Source organism: Myotis nattereri, assembly GCF_964212035.1.
Source record: "Myotis nattereri genome assembly, chromosome: 4".
Taxonomy (NCBI): Eukaryota; Metazoa; Chordata; class Mammalia; order Chiroptera; family Vespertilionidae; genus Myotis; species Myotis nattereri.
In genome coordinates, this window is record NC_138079.1 from 80,192,530 (window position 1) to 80,203,624 (window position 11,095).

Consider the following 11,095-nt stretch of genomic DNA (forward strand, 5'->3'; position numbering starts at 1 on the left):
ATTCAACTAGGAGGCGGGGACTCCGGCGCTCAACTAAAAGGGATAGGGGCCGAGAGACCGCCAGCCCCAGTCCTCTTCTAATAAAGACCAATCGTAAGCCAGATACAGGCGAGTGACTGTCGAGAAGGCCAATTAGATTCTCTGGAGGGACCTTGGTCCCGCCTCTTCTCTGAGGGACGGCTCTACCTACCAGTAGCATGGGCGAGAAGGCGGTCCCTTCGTTAAGGAGGCGGGTGAGCTAGAACTTTAGAACTGAGGTAAAAAAAATGTGAGCGCTGCGCGCGGGTTGGGCGGGGAGCATTTCAGGGGAGGAGTAGTGCGTGCGAGCTGTAGGTGCTACGGAGTGAGCCGCTATGAGGCCGTGAGGTAGACGGGAGAGTGTTGGGCAGAGGGTCGTCGCGGCCTGAACGACTGTGAAGGCCATTCCGGCTGGGGCGGCTGAGGCCCTGCGACGGTCTGTGTGGAGTCCGGGGGTGGGGGGGGTGGGGGGGGTGGGGGGGGGGCGGCTTCCCAGAGCCTGAAGATGCCCAGCTCAGCCCCTGAAGAGAGGGTTCCAGGAGCCGGGAAAGCCTCGAGGGCTGCCGCCCGGCCTGCCCGCCCAGCCAGAGGAGCGCGCCGGGGCAGGAATTGTGATGACAGGACTGGGGGGTTAGGCTAGAAGGGGCCGTCTCTCATCCCGAAGTCCTCCATTTTACAAATGTGGAAACTGAGGCGGAGGGAAGTGGACGAGCTGGCAGGAGCAAACAGCAACGTGCTGACAGCTGGCACCAGAGCCCCTGGCTCCCCACCGTGTCAGCTTTGACGGTGGGCTTTTTCTGTCCTCGCCCTCCTTGCCGCCTGGGGTGAAGTGGAGTGAATAAAGGGGATCCGGAAATGAGAGCAAGCTGACTGTGCTGCTGTCTGCCGAGAGACCGAACTTCCTTTTAGATGCCTTGGGGGCCGAAGGAGTCCACCTTAGGATGTTAATAGTTGCCTAACCGCTCACAAGTCACTTCTCAGACGCTGACATTCCTAAACAATTGAATTATTAAAATTTCATCTTAGGCCTAGCCGGCTTGGCTCAGTGGATAGAGCCTGCGGACTGAAGGGTCCCAGGTTCGATTCTGGTTAAGGGCATGTGCCTTGGTTGCGGGCACATCCCCAGTAGGGGGTGTGCAGGAGGTAGCTGATCCATGTTTCTAACTATCCTTCTCCCTTCCTCTCTGTAAAAAAATCAATAAAATACATATATTTAAAAAAAAAAAATTTCATCTTAGGTAACCCAGACCAGCTGTTTCCTAGGTCACCGTGAGTATGGGAGCTTGATTGGGTGGGTGACAGGCTGTTCGCCCAGTAAACCAAGTCTGTAATCCTGAGCGGCTCAGGGCTGGCCGGCCAGGACTGGATTCCCGTGAGCCCCTGGGAGAGCCAGCGACTGCTTGGATTTATTGGTGCAGGTCTGTCCCACCTGTGCAGACACAACCCCCATTCCTTTCTCTCATAAATATCACTCCCCACCCCAAGACTAAGTCTTAAGACTCTGGGAAATATCCTAAGCTTTCAGAGTAAATCTAACCCTTTCTTCCGCTGTAATAGGCCGCCTTTCATACATACAGTCATGTTACTGACCCAGGAAAGCAGTCTGCTTTTGGATCTGTATTTTGCATGAGACTTTAAAGTCTGTGCTGAATTGCACTGACTTTCATCTGGTGCATGCTTTTGTGAGAAAGATGGTCATTAGCAGGGTCCCCCTCCCCCTCACCTGGCAAAGGAGTCTATACTTTTTTGGGGGGGGAGGAGGGGTTATACTTTTGAGCTACAAAACCTCTGGAGGCCCTGGCCTGCAGAGATATGAAGAATTCACCAGTGTTTCTCTATAGTAGTTAGTGCTTAAAGGGCCTCAAGTGGAAAAAAGCTCCTACTACTCCCTGAAAGTAAAGGCATCGTCTACCAGGAGTTCACACTGTGTTTCTCCTGTAAAATGCATATCCCATGAGCCATTGGGTTGCTAGAGCTGAGCTAGAGCTGAGGAGCAAGACAGAAAGTCCCTGCCAAGGTTGGGGTAAACAGGTCACAGTGGCCAGGCAGTGAGGTCACAGAGAGGTTTGTGTGCCCAGGACTCCGTGGGGGAGGGGCCTAGGAGGCAGAGGGGCCCTAGAGGTCCCCCAAGCCCAGGCAGGGGACATGGTGTGGGAAAGGCAGCAGGGACAGCGCCCAAGACGAGTGCCAAGGGGCCTGGAGACATGAGGACAGGAGCAGGGAGAGGGCAGTCAAGATGGTGAGGGGAAGCCAGAGACAGAAGCTGCAAAAATTCACCGGGCTGTGAGGATAAGAGGAGAGGCTTGGGTGGGGGCAGTGTCAAGAGAAGGGCAAGAAGAGGTCAGCAAGAGATTTGGGGAGGGGTTACTTGGAGAAATTGGAATAAGGAACAAGGACAGGGAGGAGTGAGCCATGGATCTAGAGAGAAAGATGGGAGGATTTGACAGCACAGAGCTGGAAGATGGAGCTATGAACCCCCAAAATAGTAGCTAATGAAAGACAGGCTGAGAGAAGGGAAAAAAAAAGGCATGATCCTCATGGAACCCCTCTGCTCCCCTTTTTTCTTGGGTAGGTGAAGCGGAGCTGCCCTTCATGTGGCCCAGAGCTTGGGGGTGAAGAGAAGAAAGGAAGAGGGAACCCTATTTCTGTTCAGTTGTTCCCCCCAGAGCTGGTGAGTCCTTGAGGAGGGGCAAGTATTAAGAATAAAGGACTGGGAGGGGCCCCCAATGACCCCTGCTTTCTCCCTCCTGCCCCTCAGGTGGAACATATCATCTCATTTCTCCCAGTCAGAGATGTAGTTGCCCTCGGCCAGACCTGCCACTACTTCCATGAAGTGTGCGATGCTGAGGGCGTGTGGAGACGCATCTGTCGCAAGCTCAGTCCTCGCCTACGAGAGCAGGGTTCTGGAGTCCGTCCCTGGAAGAGAGCTGCCATTCTTAACTGTACACCTTCCCCAGAACCTGTACTTCCCTTTGCCTCTGACCTCCCTTATTCTGGGATTTCTCCTGCTCCATAGAGTTTCCTGATGACCTCAGCATTCCCAGCCAATCTTCCAGGGCCCCTTTCTGTGGAAGCAAATGTTAGATTCAAACATGCCATTGAGTACTTCAAGTCTCTAGAACCACCTTCTGATAGATGTCCCACCCAGAGCCCCCATTACTAGTATCCCTACCATGTCTCCTTCCATATTCAAACTCTTCCAAATCTTACCCCAGAGACATCTTCTACTCCCCAAACTGCAAGCTTCCCCTCCTGTAAACCAGGGTTTCTCAGCCTTGTCACTACTGAGGTGTTGGACCAAATAATTCTTCTTTTAAAGAAATATGTTTTTATTGATTTTGTAGAAAGAGAGGATGGGAGAGGGAGAGAGAAAAACATTGATGAGAGAGAAATATTGATGGCTGCCTCCTGCACACCCCCAGTGTGGATTGAGCCTGCAATCTGGGCATGTGCTCTGACCTGGAATCCAACTGTGACTGAGTGCATGGGATGACACTCAACCAACTGAGCAACACTGGCCAGGGCCCAAATAATAATTTGATGTGGGGAACAATCCTGTGCATTAAAGAATGTTGAACAGTGCCCGTGGGCTCTACCCACTAGATGCCAGTAGCACCTCCCTCAGTTGTGACAACCAATGCCCCCTGAGGGATAAATTCTCCCTCAGACTGAGAAACATGTTCTAAACCCCCCTTCCTTTCCAGGGAGTCCCTGTCCACTTCATCTCACATAGTAGAGATTAAGAGAGATCTGGGTAGCAGATCGAGAGCTAGGGGTGAGGGAGAGTTACTGGTCTTTCTGAGTCACTCTTTTTCACTCTTTCTTCCTCACTCCTCTGGTTCTTTTCTGTGTATTTATTATATGTCTCTTGATGTCTCCTGTTTTGCATAAATATCCTCCTCCCACACCAAGACTAAGTCTTAGACTCTGGGAAATATCCTAAGCTTTCAAAGTAAATCTTCTTAATGCTATGCAAGTTTGGATCAAAGAAGTGCTCATTTAGAAGCATGTTTATGGCCCTGGGCTGAGGTGGGCCAGAAAACTAACCTTCAGTCATTGGGTATAATTAAGGATATCCTCTAAGCTCTGCATGTGTCCTTTGGAAGGGGTACGTTTCCCAGGATGGGAAGGAGAGGAGCTAAATAGCAGGATATCTGAGAAACCTTGTTTGCCCAAGCTCTGATTCATCTCCCTGGTGTCATCCCAACCCCTTGAACCTTCCATATCCTTCCCTTCTCTAGACACGAAAGGCCTGTATTTCCAGGCATTTGGGGGCCGCCGCCGCTGTCTCAGCAAGAGCGTAGCCCCTCTGCTAGCCCATGGCTACCGCCGTTTCTTGCCCACCAAGGATCACATCTTCATTCTTGACTATGCGGGGACCCTCTTCTTCCTCAAAAATGCCCTGGTCTCCTCCACTCTTGGCCAGATCCAGTGGAAGCGAGCCTGCCGCTATGTTGTTTTGTGTCGAGGAGCCAAGGACGTGAGTAGCAGAACTTTGGCAGCTAAGAACCCACCCAACCTCCAGGGACCCAGGGCCCACATCAGAACTGAGGTGCCCTCCTCAGGGCAGCTGCCTTCCCATACCAGGGACTGGAAAACAAGTCCCCATTTCCTAGCTCCGTACCCAAGTATCCATCTCCTACCCCAGCCTCATTCCACTTCAAGCTCTAGATCCCACACACCTTTGTCTTTTCCTACAGTTTGCCTCCGACCCAAGATGTGACACAGTTTACCGTAAATACCTCTATGTGTTGGCCACTCGGGAGCAGCTGGAAGTGGTAGGCACAACCAGCAGCCGGGCCTGCGACTGTGTTGAGGTCTATCTGCAGTCTAGTGGGCAGCGGGTCTTCAAAATGACTTTCCACCACTCCATGAGCTTCAAACAGATTGTGCTGGTTGGTCAGGAGACTCAGCGGGCTCTACTGCTCCTCACAGGTGTGGCTTTGAGCAGTAGTTTACAAATTGTTTTCTGAAGATGCTTTAAGACCTGCTGCAGGGGATGGGAAGGGAGGCCTCTCACACAGGGTTCTGAATGCCATCTCAAACCAAATAGCTCTGCTTTTGTCTGTCTCCTACTCTAAGATTTTGCATATTTCATATATGCAAAAGGCCCTGCTTTAAATTCTAACCTCCCCAACCTCCATACCAGGCACCTCACTTTATACCCTATACTGCCTCCCTATACCTAACCACACTCCAGACTTCTTAATGCTATGTAAGGCCCTAAATCCCCAAACATCATTCCCAGCATTCAGACTGTATTCTGCCAAATCTACTAGGTTTTCTCTCCATTCATTTCTCACACTGAAAAGGACTTCCCTGATTTATTTTTGGTGTAAGAGGCTGGAATCTGGGAAACAGGAGACCACTCTTTCCTTATTTCATCTCTACCCTTTTTCTTAAACCCCACTCTAAGATAGTAATGTTTCATCCTGTATGGCTTAGGGCAGTGGTTCTCAACCTTTCTAATGCTGCAACCCTTTAATACAGTTCCTCATGTTGTGGTGACCCCCAACCATAAAATTATTTTCGTTGCTACTTCATAACTGTAATTTTGCTACTGTTATGAATCGTAATGTAAATATCTGATATGCAGCATGTACTTAGGCGACCTCTGTGAAAGGGTCGTTCGACCCCCAAAGGGGTCGTGACCCACAGGTTGAGAACCGCTGGCTTAGGGGGTCTATTGGGAAGTTAATGTGGATATTGGAGGGTTCCTTCTCCCACATAATTGTCTGCTTCCTCCAATCTCCAGAGGAAGGAAAGATCTACTCTTTGGTAGTGAATGAAACCCAGCTAGACCAGCCACGCTCCTACACAGTTCAGCTGGCCCTGAGGAAGGTGTCCCGTTGCCTGCCTCACCTGCGTGTGGCCTGCATGGCTTCCAACCAGAGCAGTACTCTGTACATTACGGGTAAAGAACCACCTCCCTTGTGCTCTAGGACCTAGCCTTGGACAGATCTTCCAGATACCCGCAATCATTATTCCAGCTCCTGTGGTGGACCCCTAGGGCATCCTAGTAAAAAGATGTTGTTTAGATTTCCAGACATCATAGCTGGTGAACTCTAGTGGGTGTGAGACTCCCCAGATCTTGTAGTTTTCACCCCAGGGGGGGGGCCTTATCCCTAGGAAATGGGTGCCCAAAGCTGCTGAGCTGAGGGTACCCGACCCCCCAGATGAGGGGGGAGTGTATTTTGAGGTGCATACCCCAGGGGTGTATCGTGATCTCTTTGGGACCCTTCAAGCCTTTGACCCCCTGGACCAGCAGATGCCACTTGCTCTCTCACTACCTGCCAAGGTAGGATCCTGGAGGGATGGGGCAGATCATTACAGGAGGGACTTGAGGGGTTGAAAGGTTCTGAAGGTCTGAAATATGAGCAGGAATCAAATGATTGATCAGGGAGGGACAGGGGACCCAGAGAGATGGGTGACATAGAGGGCACGACCAAAAGAGAGCCAGGTTAGTGGCTGGGAGGTTTTGGAGTTCAGAGTTCCTCTGGAGGGAACTGAATGCCCACCTCCCCTTTCTGTCTTACCCCCTAGATCCTATTCTGTGCTCTTGGCTACAATCACCTTGGCTTGGTGGATGAATTTGGCCGAATCTTTATGCAGGGAAATAACAGATATGGGCAGCTGGGAACAGGGGACAAAATGGACCGAGGGGAACCCACACAGGTGAGACTGTTTCCCAGCAGTTCTAATCCTGACCCCCTTCTTTCAATTCCCTGACCTCTCTGGATCTCTCCACTTCTCTAATTTCCATAGAATCCACTTTCTATGCCCTAGGAGGTTAAGCCAACCAGTGTGTAATGCCCATCATATTTTACATGTCTTATCCAGGGTTGACACAATGAAGTTTGTTCTGTGCAGTGCATGCTGTAAGTGTAAGAGGAATTTAGTGAAGCAGGGAGACCTGGGTGGGCTGGAGTAACAAGAAAAGGTGAGATTTGAGCAAGGCCTAGTGGGTTAGAAAGGATTCAGGTGGGACTAGGGAAAGGTGCCTGTGTAATAGGGATGAGGACAAAGCTTGCACATAACGGACAGTGAAAAGGCTGGCCTGACTGAAGGAGGGAGGGTATTTTGTAAATAGTTGGATATGAGGTGGTGTATAAGTGGGTGTGAGCTTGGAGAGGTATGGATATGAGAAAGAGTCATTTCGGGTTCCAGAGCAACCACACGGGTGATTGAGAACAGGTCACCTGGCCAGAGTGCACAGGAGACTGAGTGCGAGGCCCACTGGGAGGCTGTTGAGTGACAGGAGCATTTAAGACAAGGGCCTGGGGCTGGTACACTGAGAATAGAAAGGAGATATTGAGATATATGAGATATTTTTTTAAAAAATGAACAGGCCCTGGGAACTAATTAAATGTGAACAAAAGAGTGTAGGACAAAGGTGGCTCCGGCAATAGTTCCCTTGAAGAAAAATGGTATCAGCAACAAACATGTGAATTGGAAGGGGATGCTGCTTTGAATAAAGAACATAAATTTGGACTTTCTTGCAGTGAGAGTAGGACAGTAAAGTGGAAATATCTCACTGGCAATTTGGTTCCAAATTGGAAAAAAAGTTGAAATGACGAAAGTAGTGATAGAGGAGTAAACCTGGGTAGGAGCCACCATTACAGGCAGAGGGAATGAAAAAGTTGCCGCTGACACAGGAGGCATGCCCTGTTCCAGAAGCCATGGGCACAGGAAGTTTCGAACAGGATGAAGTGATTAATGGTGACAGTGACGATGTAGGAATATACTTTACTGACATGGAAAGATGGTCATGCCATATTTTTAAGTAAAAAAAAAAAAATGTGTGAAATGGTTTACATAGTAAGATCCCATTTTTGTTTAAAAAGATAATTTACACGTACAGTTGACCTTTGAACAACACAGGGGTTAGAGATACCACCCACCATGCAGTCAAAAATCCTCATGTAACTTGTTGGCCCTTCACATATTTAGATTCCCAATTAAAAATGCAGTAGACCCTGGACGGTGTTACTCAGTGGTTAAGCGTGGACCTATGAATCAGAAGATCACAGTTAGATTCCCAGTCTACACGTGCCCCGGTGGTGGGGCCTGCAGGAGGCAGTCGATTAATGATTCTCATCATTGATGTTTCTATCACTCTATCCCTCTCCCTTCCTCTCTGAAATAAATTTTTAAAAATATTTTAAAACTGTTTAAAAGAATACAGTAGACCCTCACACAACACAGATTTGATTTGTACAGGCCTATGCATAAGTGGCCTGCACTTTAAATCTGGGTCAAAGTGGACCTGTGCAGTTTAAACCTGTGTGGTTCAAGGGTCAACTGCATACATTTGTATAGGGAGCAGTGAAGAAGATCCAGCAAGTGATTAATAGTGGGTGGTGGGATTTCCAGTGATCTTTAAATTAATTTTTGCTTGCCAGTATCTTGTAGTGTTTCTATAATGACCATAAATTACTTATCCATACCTTCAAAATAAAAACGCTCACATTGTCAAGAGAAAACATGCAGGAGAGGCCCTGGGATTTGGCAGCCAGCAGGTCAAGTGCATTTGGAAAACATGTCAGTAGCATAGTAGGGAGAAAAGCCAGATCACAAAATGGTTCAGGAAAGACTGGCTATAGTGAGAACAAGAATGTGGTCAACCTCAGACTGGTCATGTAACCAATTCTTCTGCCTAAAAAACAGAGATAGGAAGCAGCAGAAATCAGGAGAAAATATTTTAAAATAGCCGTTTGAAAAGATAATATGAAAAACTGAAAATAGTAGAGAGAGAAGGTAGGACTACAAGGAAGGAAATTCCTTTCTGAGGGCTAACCTAGAATTGCAAAGGAGAGGTTGGGTCTTTAAGCCTTGGGAAGATATTCCTCACCCTGAGGCTGGAAAGCTGGATGAGAGGTTGGACTGGCTGAGGTATGTGGTGTCAGAATGAGAGAATAGACAGTAGGCCCTGGCCTCAGGCAAATAACCTATTTTCTGGGAATCAAAGATGAGGAACCAACAGAAGTGCTAGAGCCCATTGGTCAGACTGGGGCTTCCCGAGAACCAAGGAGGGAGAGATTGCTGCTGGTCTTCATTCAGCAGGAAGACCTGGGGAAGGTGTGCTGGGTCCCATTTCTTCCCTCTCCTCATGTCCCTAGATTCTGCCCTGAGCCTTCTCTGACCTGGGCCCCCAGTCCCTTGGTGTATCCCCCTTAGGGATCCTGGCCCTGTATCCTCAGGTGTATTATCTGCAACACCCCATTGCCCTGTGGTGTGGCCTCAACCACTCCCTGGTGCTGAGCCAGGGCTTGGACTTCAGCAAGGAGCTGCTGGGCTGTGGCTGTGGGGCTGGAGGCCGCCTCCCTGGCTGGCCTAAGGGGAGCGCCTCCTTCGTCAAACTCCATGTCAAGGTCAGAGCAGGGTCAGGCGAATGGGCAACCAGGGAGGGCAGGTAGCCCACAGGATTCTGGCTGTGGCTACTGTGGGGCCCCAAGGGCCCCGTTTCCCCAATACCACCCACCTCCCTTTTCTGCCGGGCACCATGGCTCCTGGCTCTCTCTCCCTTAGCAGATCCTGCTGGTACTCTCCGACCTCACACAACCTTGGGGTTCAGCCAGCCAGCTCATTTGCTGGCTCAGGGCTGGTCTGAGGGGGAGGGACACAACATCTGGGCTTCGTGGGAACCCCTCAGTAAAGGCCCCACTCAGCTATGCCCCTTCTCTCCCCCAAGGTCCCTTTGTGTGCCTGCTCCCTCTGCTCTACCAGAGAGTGTCTCTACATGCTGTCCAGCCATGACATTGAGCAGCATCCCGCCTACCGAGATCTACCAGCCAGCAAGGTGGTGGGGACCCCTGAACCCAATGCAGGGTCCGGAGTACTCCAGGACCCTGGGGGGACAGCTTGGGCCTGTAAGGAGTACCTCAGCCAGATCTACAGTTGCTCCACGTTGCAGGACCGCATGGAAAAAATGAAGGAGATCGTGGGCTGGATGCCCTTGCTGGCTGCACAGAAGGATTTCTTTTGGGAGGCTCTGGACATGCTACAGAAGGCTGCTGGAGGGGTTGGACAAGGCCCCCCAACACCTGAGAGCTGACCCCCCTCTCCTAGTCTTACCCCTGGAGGGAGAGTCTGGCTCTGGGCCAAAGGCTAAGGAGAGATGGAGTGGTAGCAATGAACACTGTGCCATGGGAAGGGGGACACAGTGGGGTGGGGACTGCTGGACATGCCAGGGTGGGGACGGAACTGTTTTGTAAAATGTTTGGGGGCTGCCCAGGAGGGGCCTCCAATCTTACTATCATGGACAAGAGATTTGATGGACAAATAGAATAAAAGGCTGAAGTGAGGCCTAGTTTGGGACCCTGGAGCCTGGGAGGACAATGGGGCACGGAATGGGGGACCCGATGCCTAGCTCAATGGGTAAGGGAGGGCAGGAGCATAGACAGGGGCAGGCAGAGCAGCAGCTGCTCAAGTACCTTCAGCTTGCTTTCCCCGTCCACGCCCAAGACCTGACCCAGTCTTCTTGACAGGAAATCCTAGCCCTGCCTTCTGGAACAACATATGCCAGCGGTCGCCAACCTTTCGGACCTCACAGTGGTCATATGCTATTTGGTGCCCCCCACTGGATCCTCTTATTCCCATTCTGAAGAAGTCATTTCTGACTTGTGACAGTTTTCTATCCCTTTTCCTTCATCCCTCTGAAGTCAACCTCCCTCCTCTCTGCTTTCTGTTTACCTCCAGATCTGATCTTACATGTCCTTTTCCCCTACTTTTTACTCTATCCTCCTCTTCCTGCAGAAGGGAGACACTCCCTTTATCCACATGCCATACCTCCCTGCCCCATTCCTATACCTCCAGATAATTTGGGAGAAAATGGGTAAGCAGAATTCTTTTCTTCTTGGCCTAGTCTAGCTTGGGGATAGAAGATAGTGGAAATTTGAAGCGGAAAGTAAGTTGGAGCAGGTGGTGGTCAGGAAGGGGGTGAATGCTTAAAGGTTGGGAGTCCAGGAAAGGACTTTCTCTGGGTGCTAAGGAAGCAGCAATGGAGAGGATCATGAGTGGGCTGGATCGTCCTGGGGAAGGACCAGGGCTCTGTTCACAAGATGCTTGGGCACTGGAC

General features: G+C 50.3%; 1 protein-coding gene across 1 annotated transcript; it reads left to right on the plus strand.

Moving 5' to 3' along the window:
• Nucleotides 1-197: 197 nt before the first annotated feature.
• Nucleotides 198-10,316, plus strand: FBXO24 (F-box protein 24; the record flags this gene model as incomplete). Its single annotated transcript, XM_081088679.1, is given in 11 exon segments — nucleotides 198-239; nucleotides 243-257; nucleotides 2,591-2,689; nucleotides 2,777-2,960; nucleotides 4,260-4,498; nucleotides 4,719-4,953; nucleotides 5,774-5,932; nucleotides 6,195-6,316; nucleotides 6,562-6,693; nucleotides 9,219-9,389; nucleotides 9,710-10,316. Coding segments are annotated over 11 exon segments (1,761 nt in total). The 3' UTR covers nucleotides 10,073-10,316.
• Nucleotides 10,317-11,095: the final 779 nt, after the last annotated feature.